The sequence below is a fragment of the Leptodactylus fuscus genome, chromosome 6, assembly GCF_031893055.1.
Source record: "Leptodactylus fuscus isolate aLepFus1 chromosome 6, aLepFus1.hap2, whole genome shotgun sequence".
Classification (NCBI taxonomy): domain Eukaryota; kingdom Metazoa; phylum Chordata; class Amphibia; order Anura; family Leptodactylidae; genus Leptodactylus; species Leptodactylus fuscus.
In genome coordinates this window covers 130645813-130669604 of record NC_134270.1, presented here as the reverse complement: position 1 = coordinate 130669604, position 23792 = coordinate 130645813, and the positions used below count along the sequence as shown (strand labels likewise).

At 42.6% G+C, this 23792-nt stretch overlaps 1 protein-coding gene across 2 annotated transcripts in view; it reads right to left on the bottom strand.

Moving 5' to 3' along the window:
• Positions 1 to 643: 643 nt before the first annotated feature.
• Positions 644 to 23792, bottom strand: part of ZNF385C (zinc finger protein 385C) — a 124347-nt gene continuing 101198 nt past the window's right edge. For both annotated transcript variants that reach the window (XM_075278304.1, XM_075278305.1), the window contains 5 exons: positions 10659 to 10812; positions 5302 to 5625; positions 3668 to 3855; positions 2646 to 2744; positions 644 to 1807 (listed from right to left, as the gene is read on the bottom strand). In XM_075278304.1, the coding sequence (XP_075134405.1) occupies positions 1583 to 1807; positions 2646 to 2744; positions 3668 to 3855; positions 5302 to 5625; positions 10659 to 10812 (990 nt within the window). In that variant the 3' untranslated portion in view covers positions 644 to 1582. The remainder of the gene's footprint in view (positions 1808 to 2645; positions 2745 to 3667; positions 3856 to 5301; positions 5626 to 10658; positions 10813 to 23792) is intronic.

Here is a 23792-nt window from a genome sequence, read left to right as displayed (position 1 = left end):
ATCTACATTTGGTTTAGCAGAACCACCGGAGGTCCGGGTGTTGCACTGGCCTTATAGTTACTTTAATTCGGGTGTTCATATCAGATATGAGAAGCTGGGATGTTTTCATTTACACCCTGTGCTTTTTCCACAAAGGCTTTATATCATATCTTATATAATTGCACAAATATGGATGGATCATGGTAAGTCAGAATATCAGGGGTAATCTTCTTTCTAAGGGGGCGTTCAAACTACTGTCAGTGTCCGACAGGTAGTGTCCGCTCCTAGTGTCCGCTCAAAATCTGTCACGGACACTAGGAGCGGCACTAGCTGTGACCGTGACACCTGTCATTCACTTGAATGGGCATCGGGTGCGTTCTTTTGCACTCCGTGCCCTTCCTTCCCTGTCCGCAAGTGAAGATGTCCGACTTCTCAAGCGGACAGAAGAACCCTGCATGTCGGGTTTTTCTGTCCGCTTGAGAAGTCGGACATCTTTACATGCGGACAGGGAAGGACGGGCACGGAGTGCAAAAGAACGCACCCGATGCCCATTTAAATAAATGACAGGTGTCACGGACACAGCTAGTGTCCGCTCCTAGTGTCCGTGCCAGATTTGGAGCGGACACTACCTGTCGGACACCAACGGTAGTGTGAACGCCCCCTAAGGGTCCATGATTGTAAATGATACGAGTTGTGAAATGGCTGCATGAGATGCAATTACTTCTGTGCCCAATACTATGAGCTTGATACTGCTGTGTCCTACATCGTGATATACTATCTTATATCATACAGTATGACGATGAGCAAATACTGACGCTTATTCACTTTCTTTAAGTTTATATTGATAACTTAGCTCATCTCAAATACAATTTAATATCAAACGCATTGTATGTGACTATATCTGGAATCCAAGATGCCTATAAGCCAGTGCAGATGTGTTTACTATAAACTACAATGAAAACCTCCCATATCGAGCACATTTGCGTGTTTGTGCTGCCATGATGTACTTCTGGCTTCTCTCAAATACTTAGTATTTAGTACAGATTCTTTGATTTACCAAATGTTTGGACTTCACCTATCTGTCTACCATATCTGGGTGTAAGAATGTTATGAGGCGCCCTATATATGGGAATATGTGAAGAAATCACAGTGTGGGCTCTTTGGAACTGTGACACCTTGACCTTGCTTATACTCAATTCCTTCTAGGCCTTACATGATAACATCATTAACCACTTGTTCCAGAACAATGTTATTGCTATTAGTTCCCCATGTGATCACTCTTCTGACCCACCAGGGAATTTGGGGCCTATATGTCCCAATTAATTGCCTACTGGCCCCAGTGCAATGGAAGGGTAAGGAGACCACTTCCCCTACCACCATCCATGGAAACAGTCTGACATGGGCAACTATGGCTGTCCATCCTAGTCTCTTAGCGGTATGGCTTGGATAGCTAACTCCAATGTCCAAGATGGTGGATGTGCTTTGGATTATGAGCGAAGCAACAATGATATATATTTTGACGCCTCTTGGGGGAGGCAGTTTTGCGGTCATTACAGCTTCACCTTTGTAATGTTCTCTTTGTAGTCCTGCAAGTTGTGTCAGGCTAATAAGGAGCAAACATAATGGGCGCAGGAGAAGGCCGTAGGGCAGGTGGGGGGCTTCGGAAAAGAGCTGGTCCCAGCAGGGGAGTCTGGAAGAGAGCAGCGGCCGTTGCGGGACGAAGAGTCAGAGGGCTTGGAAGCGTGCAGACAGCTGTTGGCGTGAGGGGACTTGGAAGAAAACGAGCGGCCAAAGTCTTAGTCAGCTGTTTATGTAGAGCCAGTCGGGTCTGTAGAAATATAAAATTATATTAATACATAAAAGGCAACTACAACACTAAAGATTAGTTTATAAGATTAGTTCTCATTTTACACCATGTATGACCTGTCTAATACTAAGTGGAGTCTGTCACCAGAACCGAGCATACCAATCCAGCCCAGTAAATCGATAAGTCAGGATCACCTGAATCAAACAGCGTTTTCCTTGTGAATCAGCACCTCCATTGCCAAGATATTGCCATTTTTGTCAATATGCAAATGATCTTTTTGCAGCAACCGAGGTATTGCTGCTTATCTGTTTAGAGCAGTGGCAACACGCTTCCAACGTTGTTCCAAAGAGCTCATCTGAATATTGACTAAAACAGCGACTCAACTACAGTACATTTGGAAAACTGGATATAGACCTCAAAGATCCTATCCATTGGATTAGCATCTTCAACATGGATGGCAAGAACAACTAACCTTGAGTGTAGTAAGTGATCCAGGAAGGATGTAAGTCTATATGTACGTCATCTACTCCCCCCTAAAGTGATCCCTTATATCATTTTTACTACCATACCTTACGATACCTAATTTTCTGCGGCCTCTCAGTGCTTGTTTTTCACACTCACCTGCTGTTTATCTACCTCATCCAAGCACCTTTTGGTAGTGGCCTCTACCAGTGATCTCTAGTCTGACTGTTCCCTGACCGGAGATGGATTTTATTTGATTGTATAATGGCTAACCTGACCCCAAGGTATAATAGTCAATGCCCAGTGATACGGGACATCCTATTTCTGTGAGTTTTAATTATCATTGATCTGAGAATGATGTCAGAGAAGAATTTAACTCTTTGTTAGCCATACTCACCGCCAATGCAGCATTCTTCTGCAACTTGCTAAATGGACTGTATTTAGGTTTTGGAGGTTTTCCAGCCAGTCTGTCTTTATGTCTTCTGCTGCTCATATGCTGATAAAACATAAGAAATACTTTGATTGAGTATAAGGCTACATACACAGGACCATGTGCAGGTGCCTGGTCCATGGTAAAACAGTCCGGACGCAACACGGATGACATCCATATGCCACCGCCCGTGCCTCCACGGACCCATTACTTCATCTAGTGAGCCCAGGCTGCAGAATGGACAGGTATAGAACCTGCCCTGAGTTTGTACCAGGCTCAATGCTGCATATACAGGCCCATTGCAATACATGAGCATGTGCATAGAGCCTAACAGGTAAGTTTGCCAGCTGTGAAAAACATGGCTAACACACTGACAAAGCATATGGTTGTGTGCATAGACCCTAATACAGAATAAGAGATACTGATGTAGCAAAGTTAACCAGAACTTCTGCTGTACAATTGGTTAAGCTGCTGCAGCGTGATATCTTATCACAGAAAACAGAAAAAAACTAAATAAAAGTATTAAGACTTCTCATTGATTTTTCATTGATCTCACTGCAGCAATTTAACCAATTGCAGAAGTTCGGGCTAACGCTGCTACATCTGTATTAAAAGCATTGGTGACGGCCCTGGAGGTTCCCTGCAAAATCAGAATAGGGTAAAGTATAAAGGGCCTATCCAAATTCAGAATCAATATACATTAATAAATCTTTTCAGCTTGAAATGTTCTTATCACAGGAAGATAATGTAACAATTATTTTATTAGGCTATGTGCACACTGATCCATAGATGAGCCCAGATGGGATATCAGACAGGAATAGGACCTGTCTTAGCATTTGTTGCTTTGTCCTATAGCTGGCCCTTACACAGACCCATGACAACACCACTGTGTGCATGGGGCCATAGGAATGAATGGGTCTGTATGCTATCCATAATAACAAATCGCCTTAGTTTCTCTCCTTGTTTATAGGACACATAGTGGGCCTCACCTGTTTGAGCTGAGTTTCGGAGTTTACGTGAATCTCACAAACAGGACAGTGGAAGGCTTTATTCTGGATGCCAATGCTGGTCTTGTTGCCAATCCGTTTGGGTTTGCGGGTAGCACGGCTCAGTGCTTTGCCTCTTCCCCTTCTCGGGTGGGTGCTCTGTCCTTCTAGAATGGATTTGTGCTTTGCACCTTCAATAAGACAATGGGAAAACATATCATGAGGGGAATTTTTAAAGGCAGCTTTGCTACAGTCTTTGTTAGTGTAAGTTGTAGCAAATTTATTACATGTTTAAAATTAGGCGCATCTGTAAGTCTTCTTCTGCCCTTAGATGTTACTCCAATTTCTGCCCCCTCCATTACTGGAGTAAGATTACTACAATTTTTGCTACTTTCTAAAAAGTTGCATTTCAGGCGTCTCCACTTTCCCAGCCAAAAAATGCAATGGGTAATGTCAAAATTTTGAACAAATAAGCTCAAAAAGTTGTAATATGAGAATTTCATAGTGCGGGGCATGATAACGAGGAATACTGTGGGATGAATTTATACTATTTATTTCTACCTACTTGGCCATAAGATCATTAACTCCTTCCTTCATTTTCAAGTACGTGAGAAACGTGATTAATTACCACGTAGAGAAGCACAGAATGTGCAATCATGATGGAAGTCCGGCCGGAACTGACACTTGGGGTCCCGTTGCGACAGCCAGGACGGAAAAATTAAAAAAAATGTATAGGTCTCAGAATATGGAAACCCAAAACAAACAATTTTTTTTTTTTTTTTTAAGAGAGTTTTTTGAAAGCCCACATGTAACTACATTGCCATAAAAATAAAAGAGTATCTTGGGTGATGAAAAATAGAGGTTTCTTATACCAGAATTAGCAGTATAAGGTTCTCCAGCACCAGCTGAGGTGTGTATTATATGGCTCTGGAGCAGCTAAGCTATGTGTTATGAGTTCCGGCACCAGCTAAGGTATGTATAGCAAGGTTCTGCTTATGTGTGTCCGACCAAGGGCAACATCTGTAAGAAGTTTGTATGTTCTCCATGTGTTTGTGTGGGATCCTACTGGGTGCTCCAGAGCATGTGCTAATGGTTGGGGGCATAACGTTGGCGGCCATAGAGAGTGTGACCACATCCTGGATCAGCAGCACAGGGGACCTCACAAAGCTGCCTTGGCACAGAAGAGGAAAGACAAGGCTTCACTGATCATTTGTTGCACATTGTAGTAAATGTGATCAAAAGCCTTCACCTTATTAGTTGAGTGTAGAAAGGCTGGGATGGAAGCAGAAGAGATATGAGGAAAACCATTATTGGTCCATGTGGTATGAGCTCTCACCTCCCTTGTAGGCATAAGGAGAATTTTTTGCAGCAGATGTTAAAATGGCCCCAATATCACTCCTCACCATCACGTCCATACATGTTAATATCACTACTAGGGTCACATGAATGATGAAAGGTATTAATGGCTGGAGGAAGTAAGCAGAGACCTGAGGGGACCACTAAAGCAGCGGCACTGGAACCGCAGGGGATTGAAAAGGAGAGGATAGGTTTGTTGTTCATGTCAACCCATTACAGGATAGGACCCAATCGGACAGTACATTTTTACTTCTCTCTAATATCACACAGGTATTACTTACCGGCATTATGAGCCTCTAGTTGAGACGCTGAGTTCACAGTGACTTTACATGTGGCACAGTACAAGTGTTCCCTATTCTTACGATCCTTCTCACTGTCCTGAGCTGAAGTACAGCTGTCCTCTGAACCTTTCTCAGGACTGTATGGAGCATCTGGAACCAGGGACCCCGTGTCCTGTAGTTCAGCAGAGCTGTCGGAAGTCTCTGGAGAGCTACACTCCTCTTCCTGGTCTGCACTGGAGGGCTCCGGAGTTGGGGTGCGCGGACTGCCCTCTGCTTCACCTTCAGCTTCACTGAGCCTTCCAATTTCACTCTGTGTTTCTAAATCTATAAAACAGATAACTCAATACAGATACATCGCTTGTAAAAATCTGGCAAAATGCAAGTTATTTGATACTATAATTAAAGGAGAACTCCCCCTAATTCTGTCTAAGGCCTTGTTATTCCTGTGCCAAGCTATCCGTGAATAAAGTTACAGGGCTCCGGTGATAAGGGAACCTCATTTCCCTACTGCAGCACTCCCTCTCTATTCCCAATTCTGCATCGCCTTCATCCATGTGAATATACTTTGAGTAACAGGGTGCAGATATTGATGGGGATCAGATTGATCCCTGTGACTTGGCCGAGCTGTAGAAGTACTTGAACATAGACATTGTTATAAGGACTTGGCTACTGAAGTTCTTCCATTTTTTTCACTAGTTCAGTGTTTGTGTTAAACATGTGAAAATAATTTCCAAGTATATTAATTCTATGCTTGAAGTGCAAGGCCAAAGCCTGAGCTTGCACTACTTCTACACTCACCGGCCACTTTATTAGGTACACCTGTCCAACTGCTCGTTAACACTTAATTTCTAATCAGCCAATCACATGGCGGCAACTCAGTGCATTTAGGCATGTAGACATGGTCAAGACAATCTCCTGCAGTTCAAACCGAGCATCAGTATGGGGAAGAAAGGTGATTTGAGTGCCTTTGAACGTGGCATGGTTGTTGGTGCCAGAAGGGCTGGTCTGAGTATTTCAGAAACTGCTGATCTACTGGGATTTTCACGCACAACCATCTCTAGGGTTTACAGAGAATGGTCCGAAAAAGAAAAAACATCCAGTGAGCGGCAGTTCTGTGGGCGGAAATGCGTTGTTGATGCCAGAGGTCAGAGGAGAATGGCCAGACTGGTTCGAGCTGATAGAAAGGCAACAGTGACTCAAATAGCCACCCGTTACAACCAAGGTAGCCAGAAGAGCATCTCTGAACGCACAGTACGTCGAACTTTGAGGCAGATGGGCTACAGCAGCAGAAGACCACACCGGGTGCCACTCCTTTCAGCTAAGAACAGGAAACTGAGGCTACAATTTGCACAAGCTCATCGAAATTGGACAATTGAAGATTGGAAAAACGTTGCCTGGTCTGATGAGTCTCGATTTCTGCTGCGACATTCGGATGGTAGGGTCAGAATTTGGCGTCAACAACATGAAAGCATGGATCCATCCTGCCTTGTATCAACGGTTCAGGCTGGTGGTGGTGGTGTCATAGTGTGGGGAATATTTTCTTGGCACTCTTTGGGCCCCTTGGTACCAATCGAGCATCGTTGCAACGCCAAAGCCTACCTGAGTATTGTTGCTGACCATGTCCATCCCTTTATGACCACAATGTACCCAACATCTGATGGCTACTTTCAGCAGGATAATGCGCCATGTCATAAAGCTGGAATCATCTCAGACTGGTTTCTTGAACATGACAATGAGTTCACTGTACTCCAATGGCCTCCACAGTCACCAGATCTCAATCCAATAGAGCATCTTTGGGATGTGGTGGAACGGGAGATTCGCATCATGGATGTGCAGCCGACAAATCTGCGGCAACTGTGTGATGCCATCATGTCAATATGGACCAAAATCTCTGAGGAATGCTTCCAGCACCTTGTTGAATCTATGCCACGAAGAATTGAGGCAGTTCTGAAGGCAAAAGGGGGTCCAACCCGTTACTAGCATGGTGTACCTAATAAAGTGGCCGGTGAGTGTAGTTTCTGATGGCAACATGTACCCTGCTGATCTCTGTTAGGTCCACTCTTGAAATAAAAGCCTTGTATGGACTCAAATCACCAAATACACCCATATCCACACATACGCAGACCAGTTATTGGTAGATTGGTGGTTTTACATGGGGAGAGGTGGATTTATGATGCAAAATGTATTCATTAAAATGTATGATTAAAAAGATTTTCCAAACTGGTGAAAATTATAGCTGAAGTCTATACAGCTCCTTTCTGGTACAGTGTTGAGATCCTGAAGCTCTGAAGGCAGAAGATGTATCTAATATAGGTCTGTGTTAACCCTTATAATAAATATGGGGCACCAGCTAGTCGATAAAGCTTGCCCAAGGACTTAATGGCAACAGAGCCCCAAACAGAACTCAAAAAAATCGAAACATAATCAGTTTTAGTAGTGCAGCCTCAGGAATTTGGCCTGTAATTTTTTTTTTTTTTAAAATAGAGTCACCAGATCCCAGCACATCAATCCAGATAGGTTAGAGTCACTTCAAGTAAACACTACTTTCCCCTCTGCTGCTGAAATTCACATTTTTTTTTTCAATTTGGAAACTAGCTCTTTGGAGCAATGGCACACCCGTGTAGCTCCAAAGAGATAAGTGGCAGTACCCTCATAACTTCAAAGAGATAAGCAGCAATTCCTTCGTAACTTCAATATAATAATAATAATTTATTTATATATATATATATATATATATATATATATATATATATATATATATATATATATATGTTTATTTATAACTTCAAAGAAATAAGCAGCAATACCCCAGTTGCTCCACAGGGCTCATTTGCATATTGATAGTGATGTCTCAGAAATAGAGGCGCCAATTCACGAGGAGAAAATACTGTTTTATTCAGGTGACCCTATCCATCTGCAAGATTAGGTCGATATGCTGAGTTATGATAACAAACTCCTTTTAAAGAGGACCTTTCATGTCCTTGGGCACATGCGGTTTTATATACCACTAGAAAGCCGACAGTGCGCACTGTCAGCTTTCCTGTTATGTGCCCGATGTCTACCCACTGTCAGAAAGGCGTTCCTGACAATCTACCTGGGCTGTGAGGAAACCCTTCCCACAACAGGACTTGTTCATAGCCCTGTACTGTCAGAGGGGGTGTCCCTACCACCCAGCAATGATGTTAAGCTGTGAAGAACGCCCCCTAGTACAGGGCTATGGACGAGTACTGTCAGGAGAGGCATTCCTCACAGCCCAGCTAGACTGTCAGGGACGCCCTTCTGACAGTGGGTAGACATTGGTGCCATTATAATGGCAGTGATATCTCCATCTCTGGGGCACATAACGGAAAAGCGCAATTGGCTTCCTAGCAGTGTATAAAACCACATGTGCCCAAGGATATGAAATGTCTTCTTTAAGAGCCTTTATATTTTTCTTCTAGTAGGACTCAAATAGCTCAACATTGTTTTTACACCTTACTGTTATAGTGAATTTGTGTGGGTTCACCTTTAAGAAAAGAATTATAGCTGTAATATACCCTACATTAGTGTTCTATACTGTAGATACCAATGTCACCTTGAAGAATGGAGATATGGTATTCTCATATGTAGAAGGTTACATTTGTTTTCCTTTCCCTTCCTCAGCTGCAGCATTTACCAGTTGTGCCAGTAAAAGCTGGAGCTGAGAAGGAGAACTGGTGCAATTTTGAGCAGCTTTTCCTCCTGTGTCGGGCACAATGGGGACGGGATCCCTGCTGGGACAATCAGGCAATTATCTCCAGCACCAAGTTCAAAAGCAATTAACAAATTCTTCTCTGGGCTTATCTCCATCCTCCGACACGGGATGTGTTAACATCCATGACGGACATCAAAGGGGATTCTCTTCCTTGTATTACCGTAAAGCTTGATATATATATATTTTTTAGAGTAGATGAATGAGCAAGAAGGATAATTCGGGTTATGTAAGAAAGATCTGGAGATTGGAATTAATGTAAGTGTTAAATATGAAGTAATTCTTTATTAGAACCGTACGACCAGCTTTACGCCTATGCTTCATTGGTTTCGGTGTTCTGAGGCTTTTCATTATTGTGTTTGGTGGACATTTATGGAGCATTTTGGGATATGTGGAATGAATTTTCGTTATTACAGTTACAGAGTGAAACAGAATGCATCTTGATATGACTTCCATAGAGAAGGGTTGTCTGGATTAGAAGCCTATGCTTGAGGATGGGGGCTGCTAGGAGCTATTAATTTAGGGGTCTGTGGCAACAGAACGGTGGTCTGGTGTTATGGAGGGGTTTTTTTTAATAATAAAAGGATTCTCTAGGTTCACACTATTGGTCTATTCAATATCAGATCGATGGGGCCTGACTCTCACCATCACTGTTGATCAGATGTTTGAGGAAGCCATAGACATGGTTTTAACTATACCTGAAGAAGAAGCAAAGAGCCTCGAAAGCTTGTAATCTGTCATCATTATTAGTTAGCCGTTAAAAAAGGTATCAACTACTGAAGACTCTCAAGTTTTTTGTTTTTTTATATTTCATACCCACTGGCTAACACGGTACAATAACATCCTTTTTCCTTGAAGCCATTGAGCTCATTCATTAGTACTTCATGCTATGACATACTAGTGGCTGCTCAGGGTATTACAGCTGTTTCCCACTTTGTTCACTTGACCGCCCCTTCAAATAACTGATCAGTCAGGGTTTGACACACTGGCTGATCAGATCTTGATGACTTATTCTATGAACAGGCCATCAATACAGTAAACCCAGAAATTCCCTTTAATGCTGTAATGTTCTTAGGTAGATTTGTAAAGAATCTATCAGAGCTGGGGTGTAGTACTAAAGGGTTATTCATAGTTCTGCAAATCATGGTTGAAACGGAAATAACTGCCCACAAGTCCCGACCATCAGGGACCTGGTGGAGCAGTGCTCTGGTACCCAATTGACATCTACTGATGGAATCGGGGGCGATGTGCACTTTTCCCAAAACTGCTGATGCCATAGCTATGTTATCAATACAGTTTGTTGCTAAACCCCCAAACACAAAATCTGAGAACTAGGTTTGTGCTACATTCACGGTTTCTTGACTTATGGTCTATTGGAATTGCAAGTAAGTAATGGTTGCTTACTTTAAGAAACCCAATCAATAACTTGGTTTGGGGGATAAATGAGGATACAAGTCACATCCTCTGTCTAGATGCCACGTAATACAGTGTATGTAGCTTTATACCAAAGGAAAGAATATATTAGTTATGGCGAGATAAGCCATTCATACTAGTCTCTTTCAGTGGAATATTTAATATAACTAAAAATTGAAAAAGGTTCGGAGATGTACAGAAAAGAAAATCTTACTTTCAGCGAGAGGATCTGTGTTCCTTTTGGTGTCCACTGGGGGCAGTGCTGCCCTTTCCCGACTACCATGCTGCTTCTGCTTGTGCCGTGCATTCTCTAAAGCTCTGAGCTTCCTTGCGTGTTTGTGACCCTTATAATGAGCTTCAGCTTGGTTCTGCGACACAAGGGATCAGATAGACATGGTGATTATTGACGGTCGCCAGAATTATCCTCTTCAGATCTTCTGCTTAGTAAAGAATATTTCAAAGTGTTCTCATTTGTAGAGCAAAGTATTGGGTAAGCATGGTGTCTCAAGAATTTCTAAAAATCTGTTACATTATAGAACACTATAGATAAAGAAATACTGTAGATTATATTGGCACTAACTTCTGAAGCAAGGTCAAAAACCATGTACATATTTATGCATTTGTATATACTATGTCCGAGGTTACCGTCTAGATACATTTATTAAGGCCCCTTTACACAAGTCAACAAAGCAGCAATAATCGGAAGTGGATGTTCCTTAGGATTCCCTATTTTGTGCTTACTTGTTTGCTGCATTTATGTGTAGCAGACCAGAAGAATGAATTGTTCAACCCCATACAATTTTAATTTTTTGGCAGCTTATTGCTCTGCTAACACGGGGTGATGTGTCTTGCTTTTTGTATCTAACACAAAAATTATAGCATCACCCAACAAATAAGCACTTTGGGTTATTGTTTATTTATTTAAAGGGTCAATTATGGGTATCAAGCAGTTCTAGGTCCATTTGGAAACCAGAAAGTCCTCTACTTCAGCGGTTCCCAAACTTTCTGAAGGCAGGACGCACTGTTGCCCAAGACCTTTGTTGCGGAACTCCCCCTACCATGTTTAATCATATTTGAAATATAAGTCCTTGCAACATCAAACATATAGTCCTCTGTAATTTCCATCGTATTCATCTGTATTCTGCCTCATATTCCATTCTTCGCAGATCTGGCATTTCTGTCCCCTCTAAATGCTGCCACCTTAGTCCTTCACAAACAGTTTATTGCCCCTTTGGTGGTCCCAACACTTACTAGTCACGTAAGCTGTAAGGCCCAGGCAAATGAAAAAACAAAACAAAAAACCTGCCAGTTGGTTTGTGGACAGTGGGCCTCTTGATCTCTGGGGCCCCACAAATTTGCATGCATTGTGTGGTGGGTGAATCAGGTAAACTTCATAGCCCATTGTTTTGATTCTCTGACAGATCAGTCACGGGGCCCTCGGGAGATTCACTGCTACCCCGATGGAGCCAGTCTGAGCCTGTGCCCGGGCACTCAGGACAAGACCTTGGCTTATCCATTTTGCGGCTCAGGCTAGATGAAATGAGGCATGGGTATCACATGGATATCCGCCATATCTATGTGCCATCCGTGCATTTTATCACAGACCAGGCACATGCACACAGATGTATGGATGTAGCCTACGGTGGGGCTCAGTCTCAATTTATTTAAAGGTTTATGAGTTGTTTTTTTTAATCAGCGGTGTAAAACAACAACAACTTATAATTAGAAATCAATGGGACATTGCAGACTATTAAATACGCATTTTGGTGTTTAATACCAGCTTTTTATGAACTATAATATAGACTGTCAAATGCCGTTGAACACATTGTCACATAGGATAATATATGGGGTCTAGACGTAACCAAAAAGGGTCTATTAACATAAATCATATGACAAACGCCATCCTGGAGTGGTATAAAGTGCAGGAAACAAACTTTGGGAATAAACTAACACATGGTATATGTCGGTACAAACAAAAAACCAAGGTCACAGTTTGTGTCCTCAAGTATAACCAAGGAGATTATTATGTAATCGTTTCCATTGTCTTCGTTGGTGATGAACACATATATATCATATACGATTTACTAAAAAAAATATTGACAAAGGCAGTAATTCTTGTTTTAGCAGTAAGGATCCCACACTCCTAGGTGTCCTGAATGACAAGCAGGTGCTTCCACAAACCCAGATAGGGGAGCCCCACGAAAGACACACACAGATGCTGTAACATTATCTACTACAGCAAGAACTAACCGCAGGAAGGTGGGGGAATTACACAGAGCAGCGCCTGATGGAAATTTGTACATCCAGTCAACTGCATGGGGGGCTCCATGCCGGCTGCCGATCTATTTGCATTCAGAGGACATTATTGTAGGGATAATGAGGTGCATACTGATGGCAAGCCTGCAAGATGCTGATAAGACTCAGCCACAATGAGAGACGGGAGGGGGAAATTCGCAGCTGAGCAGAGACTGACAATGCAGCAGAGAGGAGCCGGCCTGGCAGTCCTGGGCTCTGCAGCATGCCTTCCTTAACCCCCTTTTTAACCCATGACAGATGACTAAAATGCACAGTCAGCCAATAATTATACTGGAATAAATTAAAAATTTGCAGTCTGACCTTCAAATATTAACAAAGGTCAAAGCTGTTTTACAAAATCTCGCAATGTAAAAGATCATAAGAACTATAAAATACAATAAAAATATCTAGATGGCATTTAGAATCGTAGACCCCTGGCCTATCCAATGTTGTTCTATACTTGGTCCTGCAAATGTAACATGGAGACATCCCCTATGTTTTTAGGCCCCATGTCCCACTAGACTCTCTCAGTAGTGCAGCCTTATTTCTAACTATGCGCCTGTAACTTTACACTTTCTGCATAAATGAAGGCTTTTATTGTACATTGAAAAGTTAGCAATTTTATTATTTATTTTTCTGGTTTCCTTTAACACAGAAGAGGCAATGCAACATCAGAACTGGTATTACATAGTCCCTATTACTAGCAATGTCACTATTGATGCCATTCTGAGTATTGCTCATGTCACAATGTAATAGTGGCAATGGATTCTTCAGCCTCAAGGTGCTGGTAAAACTCCTTTTTTTATAACATTTTTATCAAATTGTTGCTTTCGTACTTATCTTTGTAGGGTCACCATGGCAAGGGTCAGATGAAAAAGCTCAAAGCAAGGCCAAGAGTACTACAAAGAGAAATAGGCACAAGGTAGCAATGTTGGCAATGGGCAACTTCTGCATTATAAAGGGGTCCACCAACCAAATGCAGTGGCTGGAGGATTTAACTGCCCTGTCTAGGAGCTAACGGTAGAGAAAACAGCTGAGCTTTGTGATATATGGTTTGATATGATAGAAGGAGAGAATCCTATAGATGTATATGATTTGGAGCAAGATTCCTGGGCGAAAAGAAGAATAAATTCTGACAGGACTCCTAGGAGAGACAGTGAGAGTCCTCATTACCCGATCCAACCTTCTGTGTACACTGCTAGTACAGGGAGAGCTGTCATTCATTGTATGTGGCGGAGTAATCAGGACTCTCACTGTCTCTCCTAGGAGTCCTGTCTCCTTTCTCCTATATATCACAGGTCTCGGCTGCTCTCCTTTATCATAATTCTGCTGTTGCCAAAGTCAAGTTATCCTTATGTATATTTACCTTATCTAGTCACGGGGGGGGGGGGGGGGGGGGGGGGCTGGGAGCAGCTTCATCCAGTTATGTAGTCATTGCACTAAATCACACCCTATAAAGCAGAGGTTTGACAGTGGGGAATATGTCAGTCACCTAGCACAGGCTATGACCTCCGTAACTAGTTAAAGGGGTTTTATGGACAAACTGATTTTTCAAACTGATGATCATCAGTTTGTTATTTGTAAGAGTCTGACACTTGAACCCCACTTATAATATAATAATACATTTTATTTCTATAGCGCCAACATATTCCACAGCGCTGTACAATTTGTAGGGTTCAAATACAGACAGAAAGATATATTACAAAGAAAGTCATTTCACACAATGGAACTGAGGGCCCTGCTCACAGGAGCTTACAATCTATGAGGTAGAGGGGGTGACACAAGAGGTAGCAGGGGCAGCATTGCTTATACAGAGGTCAGACACTTCTGTAATAGAGGTTACTGTCATTACACAAACATAAGACTTTATGAGCCATCACTAGTGGTGTCCTGTAACATGTGGATGGAGCTTGGACATATAAAGTTAGCCTGAGATGGCATCATATCATGTGGGGTAATGTGGGAGCGGGGACAGAGGAGGGTTAGATTTTGGGGATTCTAATTATAGTACGGAAGGGTTTACATTAGGAATTGGGATAGGCCTGTCTGAAAAGATGTGTCTTTAGTTTGCATATGAAACTGTAGAAGTTGGGAGTTAATCTTATTGTCCGGGGTAGAGCATTCCAGAGAAGTGGTGCAGCTCGGGAGAAGTCTTATATACGAGCGTGGGAGGTTCTGATAATAGAGGATATAAGTGTTAGGTCATTGAGTGAGCGGAGAGTACAGGTTGGGCGGTAGACAGAGATGAGGGAGGAAATGTATGGAGGTGCGGAATTATGGAGAGTCTTGTGGATGAGAGTGATAACTTTATATTTTATTCTATAATGAATAGGCAGCCAATGTAACAACTGGCACAGACCAGAGGCATCGCTGTAGCGTCTAGCCTGATAGATGAGCCTGGCAGCTGCATTCAGAATAGATTGTAGAGGGGAGAGTTTAGTGAGGGGAAGACGATTAGTAAGGAGTTACCGTAGTCAAGGCGAGAATGAATCAGAGAGACAATAAGTTTCTTCAGTGTATCTCTGGTGAGGAAAGGGCAGATTCTGGAGATGTTTTTGAGGTGGAGGTGACATGAGCGTGCAAGTGATTCAATATGAGGGGTGAAGGAAAAGTCTGCGTCAAACATGACCCCGAGGCAGCGGGTCTGCTGCCTAGGAGTTATAGTAAGGCCGGAGACTGCAATGGATATATCAGGGACAGATCTATTAGATGGTGGAAACAGTAGTAGTTCAGTCTTAGAGAGATTTAGTTTCAGATAGAGCGAGGACATGATATTAGAGACAGCAGAGAGACAGTTGCTGGTGTTCTGTATGAGTGCAGGGGTGATGTTATGGGAAGATGTTTATAATTGGGTGTCATCAGCATAAAGATGGTACCGGAAGCCAAATCTGGCGATGGTTAGTCCAATGGGGGCTGTTTAGAGAGAAGAGCAGGGGGCCTAGGACCGAGCCCTGAGCAACCCCAACAGCAAGGGAAAGAGGGGAAGAAACAGAGCCCGCAAATGATACACTGAAAGTGCAGTCTGAGAGATAAGAAGAGAACCAGGAGAGCGCAGTGTCCATGAGGCCAACTGAGCGGAGCATAGTGAGGAGGAGTTGATGGTCAACAGTGTCAAAAGCTGCAGAGAGGTCCAGAAGAATAGTAAAAGAGAAGTCACCATTAGATTTAGCTATTAGGAGATCATTGGAGACTTTTGTGAGGGCCATTTCAGTAGAGTGCAGAGCGCGGAAGCCAGATTGTAAGGGGTCAAGCAGAGAGTTAGCAGAGAGATAGCAGATTAAACGTGAATAGACCAGGCGTTCGGGTCGATAGCAGCACATGATGGGTCCAGGGAGGGTTTTTTCAATAGCGGGGTTATAACAGCATGCTTGAAGGAGGATGGGAAAATTCCAGAAGAGAGAGAGAGGTTAAATACTTTAGTAAGGTAAGTCGCGACAGCAGGCAACAGAGATTGGAGAAGGTGTGAGGGGAAGGGGTCACTACTGCAGGTCGTAGGGCGAGATGAAGAAAGTAGCTGGGAGACTTCCTCTTCTGTAACAGGTTCAAAAGATGAGAATGGACAGTTTGAAGTGCAGTTGGTGAGGGGATCAGTACTATGGTAGGTGTGGGAATCAATGTCACCTGGGGCTTTGGCAGTTATTTCCATATATGAGATGTTCCATAGATTTGAGTGTAAAACAGATCACATACTGATAACTTTTACTTGGGATAAGTCATCAGTACCAAAAATTCAGCTTTGGGCTGAGTAGTTCCTTTAAGATAAGGCCCCATGTAGCAGGCCACAGTGAAAAAGCAAAGCAGTGGAAAGAAGTTTTCTTCTATGAAATTTCTGCTTCAATTATACCTATAGGGAAACTGCCAGCTTTTCCATAGTTATAATTGACATGCTGCAATTTCTAAGAACGCAATGGTTTTTGGAAATTGCAGCATTTCCGTTGCGCATATTTTTCTGCAGTGTGGATAAGATTTTCTAGAGGATTTAAAAGATTATAACTTGACTTTTCAGTAACAGAAATCTTAGTGAGGGACACCATAGGAAAGATCAGATAAATACTACATATACTGGGGCAAGTTTCAGGTAGAAAAACACCTGACAGGTTCCTGTTTCTTTATCTTCTATAGACTTTTTGGAGCAGGTACCATGCACACTGTGCCATTGATTCATATGTGATCTTTCTGGCATTAGAAGTCAACCATATAGGAGTTGGAGGTCACTAAAGTTTTAGCCATGAGTTTGGGTTCCCGACGATGTGTCCAATGTGGTCTAAAGCCCGATTCACTTTTGCACGTAGGTTTCTGTTTGGGGACCCCCAAACGGAAACCTAATCCGCATAAAGAAGCGGTTAACTAAGGAAACCCGTGGACCCCTTAAACTATAATGGGTTTGTGTGGTTTCCGCACGAAAAATGCAGAGAGAAAAGTGCTGCCGCGTTTTTGATGCGGAGAGGGAACAGAACAGCCCGTACGTAGATGTGAACCAGGCCTCACATTTATTGTCTGCTATTGTCAGACCATCTATAGCTCATGTTCATCTATATCTTGTGTATAGGATGTCAGCCTCATTGTAGCACGTTACACTAAACTAGATGGCCAGCACTCCGACACGTTGTGTTGTATCAGTCCTTTGTTGCTTTTAACCCTCAAAGTAGATTGCACTTCTTTGCAGTTACAACAAGGCTAAAGAACGGTAGTAAATGCCGCAGGGAAGGAGAGACATAGCTCCTCTCTGCGGGAGAGGTAGCCTGCGGATAGACATCAAATCAGCATGTTGATTGGAGACCACAGGGAGCCGAGGCTCATACTGGGACAGAAGGAAAATGCCACCGACCACGGCTGCGAACACAACACTGAATACATATAATCTGATGCTGCAGAAGCATCTTCACTGCATGGAAATCTATGACAGGATGACAGGATCAGGCTGAAATCCTGTCTGGGTGATTAGAAAGAAACACAAAAGTGAAGGCTTTTTGGTCTGTACTACTGTGCTCATCATCATATTAATAGTATATATTTGTAGCATCAACTATCATACAACTAGTGCCTGGTTATATGTGAGGCTAAAGAGAAAAAGGGGACAATCCTGCAACTGCAAATTACTTTATTGCTGTGGCACCAGCCTGGAGCTTTGATGCCAACTTAAAGGGGTTGTCCAGGAGAAACTGAAAATTAACCCTTAAACTAAACTCCCTCCCCCCACCTAACTTCTAATTTACTTCAATTAAAAAAAATCTATAATTACCTATATCCCTGTAGTGGTCATGTCTCCACCCCAGGGACACTTTCTGATAATCCAGTGATGTTCACCATTGCTCTTCCCTCTCACCTATCCCAATCAATACTTAACAATCCGTCCTGGTCCAGGGAATGGCTCCTCCCCTCTTCCTGTGTACTAGTAGTGGGCGGAATAGGTTAGCTAGGGAGATGGGGGAGGGTGGAAGGGGCTACCGTGTTTCCCCGAAAATAAGACAGTGTCTTATAATAAATTTTGGTCCTAAAGATATGCTATGTCTTATTTTCAGGGGATGTCTTATTTTATTTTTGTGTGCTGCTGCCACCATTGCACTACACTGAGATGTGCTTGCTGCGCAAAGACTGTATGAAGAAAAACATTGCAGCCGGCTGAACGCTATGTGTAGTGCTACGTGTGCACAGGAAATCAGGCTGCTGTGATATCGTATGTTGTATCCATTGTTCCGGCTGCTGTGATATCGTATGTTGTATCCATTGTTCCGGCTGCTGTGGGATGAGCTGGGAGAGTGGACTCCCCCGCCGCATACGATGCTTAGTGTATGCACAGCAGCATCTCCCAGCTCATCTATGTATCGCAGCGGCGTCAGCAGCAATGTTTTTCTTCATACAATCTTTACACAGAAAAATTATTATCATTGGGGGATGTCTTACTTTCGGAGGGTGCCTTATATTAGGCAATTCAACAAAAACTCTGCTATGTCTTACTTTCAGGGGATGACTTATTTGAAGGGAAACAGGGTAGTAATAGGAGGGATCGCTAAGCTTAATGAGACAGGGAGGGTGGAAGGGGCTAGGCTAGTGAGACGAGGAGGGTTTTGTAACGTGAGACGGGGGGGGGGGGTTGAGTGAGAGGGAACTAGTGTAACAGCTACATAGGAAGCTACACAGTAGGAAGCTAACACCTGTAAACAAAGGCAGAGAATGCCAGCAGCTCCCAGAGACACCCAGAAATCACTCCAAACACTGTTAAAGGTATATGGGTGTACTTATTAATCCATTACTAGCACTAACAGACCTTTCTAAAATAGAGAGAGAGAGAGAGAGAGAGAGAGAGAGAGAGAGCAAATAATGGAAGGTCAGCCAACATTAAGACGCTCAATGTAAACAATATCAGCTTGGGCAGTGGTGCAAAGAAAATTCTGCCTCCCCTTTTGCAACCTGATCTCTCAGTAGTAAGACCCCTACACAAACCACTCCTGGAACAGGGATCAGCAATAAAAAAGATTTGTGCTTTGCACGCTATCTACCTAAAATCTAATATCATAAGGTTGATACTGTTTGCATACTAAGAATATTTTATATTCTTTTTAAAATCTACAGATCTAACGCTAAATAGACAAATAAGGACACTGCTTGTATCCAAAAGTCTCCACAGGAGTCTAATGATTTCTGCCGTACTAATAGCTTTTAACTGGCACAGTAGGAAATCTTAGACCAAATACGAATTATGTTGGATAGCAAATGCCTGTGCTGTAGCTTCAGCATATCCACATGCTCACTGACCCATTGCCATCGCAGTGGGAGGGTTAACTACTAAGAGAAAATTGCGGCCTAGCACTATTAGTTTTATCTCCACTTTTAGGCTTGATTTGTGCAAATGAGACGTAAAGGAAAACGGGAGTCAAAAACTGGCATGCTGTCATGGCATAGGTTACTTACTTGCACATTTTAAAGGTTTGTTCAATGTATGTTCACTGTGATGAAATTTACAATATATTACTAAATTACTATTACTTAATGTTCCCCCACAAAAAAAAGACTCCTCTCAGTTTTTGGGTGCATGTAGTGATGTGGCAAAGCAATATATACTGAACATAAAGCCCCACTGTCCATAAGCCACAATTGTAAAATAACAATATCCTGTACAGTATACTGTGCACCTGCCCAGCAAATTTTAAATGAATCCTTTTGCCATCTGTTGGGCCTATAGGTACAGCAAAAAGTTGAGGGAGCACAGAAGTTTGGTAGAAGAAGTACTTGAAATGGACACAGTGGCTAGAACTCATCCAACTCTTACACCGCTCCTCCTAGGCTGGTGCAGTGCTGAGGGGGCCTGTAGAGTACTTGATGATAATGGTAGTGTTTATCCCGGGGCATATCCTAGTTGTTGTAAGCCTCCCTGATCCCAATGGGGGTTGGAGTGCCCATGATTATTGTGCAGGTTTGAAGAACAGAATAATTCACAGTCTTTACTTTGTTGTATAACAAGGTAAACAGCAGCCAATTCCTGGAGATACAATTTTACGTTGTTAAGGAGGCTGGGGCTGAGATTCTCGATGGCACACCCTTCTTACAGGCTATGTCTTCCTTGCTGGATAAGACTTCATTTTAATTGGTCTCTTATAAAGTCCACAGTCTCTACAGGTTCCCACTGTGGGGTGTAGATAAACAGGTTTGCTATGTCTGTCTTATCTTCAAAGTGTTATCTAGAACACATACCTTTGTCCACCAGTTGAGCAGGGACTATTCCCATCTCCTGACTAGTGACAACTGTTAGGATCACATCTTCCATCTTGTATTCTGTCAGCCATTTTGTAAGCTTTTTCTTATATAAGCTTCATAAGGATGTCTGTTTAGAGTTTAAGAGACCCCTTTAGGGGATAAGGTGTGTGGAATGTTGATGGTTGGGTTGTAACTCCTTATCTGTTTGTGGTGAGAATCTCATAACAGGTTCTATAACCAGTTGACCCTTAGCCACAAACCGGACTGGACAGATAGCATGTGATCATTATCTCTCGTGCTGTGATATATACATCTAGAATTAGTGTAAGATGTTGGTTTACACATAAATATTGTAAATTCTTCTGTATGTCATGAGAAAGGTCATCCCAGGTTGGAGTATAATAATGAGATGCAGAACTTATCCAATAGTCATGTACCACAGCTTATGTATAACCAATCGGGTCAAAGTCCAACCTGCTTTTTTTTGTATAAATGCTAACTTTCTGTAACAATAAATCAGAATCCATTTTGATACACGACCACCATGTGTCTCTGTTGATTCTCCGGGCTAAAGATGGCGGCAGCCGATCTTGGCCTGTTAATTAATTTTCCTTTACAGACAGCATATCTCTGGGGTATTATGATTTTCCCCCGACAGAAATTGGCGCCCAACGTGGGGCTTGAGATATGAGGAGACGGTTTGCTGATCCCCCGGACGACCAGATTACAGGAGTGCTTGGAAATACAGATCCAACAAAGTCAGCGCTGCAAGGTAAGAACTTTAATCTTACCAGTTTGATCTGTGTTTCTAAGAACTTTTGTTTTCCTGTCCGAGTGTGAGGTAAACACATATGTTCCTTATATAGATAGCTCAAGCTTTTTGCAAAGAACCTAAAAGAATATATTGTCTGTAAAGGGGGTGGAAATGTTATACCTCATTCTTTGTATACTGTCCATGCTGTGATTTGATTGATACATCTGTTATAAAGTGTATAGGGAGGCATAGAAGGGAGAGTCAGTCTCCATCCGTAATACTGAGTGATTGAAAAGTCCTTGTTTAAGCACTAAGGACTGAGTAGAATCCGCGCAAGTACGTGTAAAGATTCAGGGGTGTTCGGAATAGGTTTTGCCTTGAGCACAGATACCGGAAACTTGTACATTAGAGATTAGTTCAGTGAAAACAGAGTGACTGTTTGGGAGATCCCACTAAGAGAGGTCAGTATGTATGACCCTCGAGTAGTCAAGGGTGACCCTCTATTGTCTTAATTGCCCTAGAGGGGTGGGAAGCTCACAGCTGACTGGCCATCAGCTAGTATGGGGAAGGGACCCTCTGAGAAAGGGTACACCCCATATGAACTAATAGAGAGAGAGAGCGAGAAAAAGTTGCCGCCCGAGAAAAAGAAAAAGAAAAAAAAGAATAAATAAAAATCCTTAAGAGAGCAGGGGTTCCTAAGAACAGGATTGTTTGATAGTAAATGTTGGGAACCAATGGAGATTAGATCATGCAGGACAGATACAGGAGCATAAGTTACAAAGAGGAATAAGCTCTGATTGAAGAACAGAATGGGAGGAGTGCAGAGTCAGCCGGTATGGAAATCAACCCAAAAGATAGTTTAAGGAAAGAGCAGTTAGAAATGGAGGTGAGAAACTGCTGATAAGATGTTGGATAGTTGGAAAAAAAATAAATAAATAAATAAACATTAAGTAAGGAATGGTTACAGAAATAAGGTATTCAGTGTTTGTATATTTTCCTTAGTATAAGGGATTGTATAGTGAGCCCCCACTCACAGTCCAGCTAAAGGATTAAATGTGGTCTGCATTGTGATGTTAGCACTATATATGAGTGGTGACTAGATAAAGATATAGGGAGAGTCCGTTGAAGTATATTGTGGCAGACCACTCACCAAGGTAGTAGATTCTGGGTGAAATCAGGTCTATAATGCTTTGAAAAACACCATGATTGTTGAAGCATTTATGCAAGGAAAAATGGCAGAAAAAGATCAGAAGCTCCTGTGTGTCTCTAATGGAGGTCAGGATAATTCACAATGAATGTCAGCCCCCCCCCCCCCCCACCTCCTATTGTCCTCTGTATATCCACAGCAGAGGTATCATGTTATACAGGTTTGGTAGGAGTCAGCAAGAAGGGGGAAGGGGAGACAGCAGGTGGCTAAGTTGTCAGCTATAAGTGAGATTGTAACATTGTAACACCATTGGTATAATGTATGGAGAATTATGAATATATGGTTTAATAATAAGTGAACTGTATAGTGTAAGCTGTTTCTAACCAGTATTTGACTTTGTGTAAGATTATTGTGATGTGTTACAATGGTAAAAACTTTGATTGGAATCTTGTAAAGTAAAGTGTCAAAAAGTCTTGCAGTCAGCCCTCAAGGCAAATCTCAGATATAGTGTAAGAGTTTCTGAGCATCTGTAGCAACTAGATGAGTGGGGTCTGCCATGGAAATATTCGAAGACTGCACAGAAATATTAATATGTAATGTTGGTATCAGTATTGGCTGTTTAAATCATATTTAATGTCTTTAGAATTGGATTAATGTCATAAATAGAGATGAGCGAACAGTGTTCTATCGAACACATGTTCGATCGGATATCAGGGTGTTCGCCATGTTCGAATCGAATCGAACACCACGTGGTAAAGTGCGCCAAAATTCGATTCCCCTCCCACCTTCCCTGGCGCCTTTTTTGCACCAATAACAGCGCAGGGGAGGTGGGACAGGAACTACGACACTGGGGGCATTGAAAAAAATTGGAAAAAGTCATTGGCTGCCGAAATCAGGTGACCTCCATTTTAGACGAATAGTGGATTTCAAATCCGGGTCATATGAGAATGTGAACTTTGTGACTATGAGACAGGGATAGCTGTACAGGCAGGGATAGCTAGGGATAACCTTTATTTAGGGGGGAATGTTATTAAAAATAACTTTTTGGGGCTCTATCGGGTGTGTAATTGTGATTTTTGTGAGATAAACTTTTTCCCATAGGGATGCATTGGCCAGCGCTGATTGGCCGAATTCCGTACTCTGGCCAATCAGTGCTGGCCAATGCATTCTATTAGCTTGATGAAGCAGAGTGTGCACAAGGGTTCAAGCGCACCCTCGGCTCTGATGTAGCAGAGCCGAGGCTGCACAAGGGTTCAAGCGCACCCTCGGCTCTGATGTAGGAGAGCCGAGGGTGCACTTGAACCCTTGTGCACCCTCAGCTCTGCTACATCAGAGCCGAGGGTGCGCTTGAACCCTTGTGCACACTCTGCTTCATCAAGCTAATAGAATGCATTGGCCAGCGCTGATTGGCCAATGTATTCTATTAGCCTGATGAAGTAGAGCTGAATGTGTGTGCT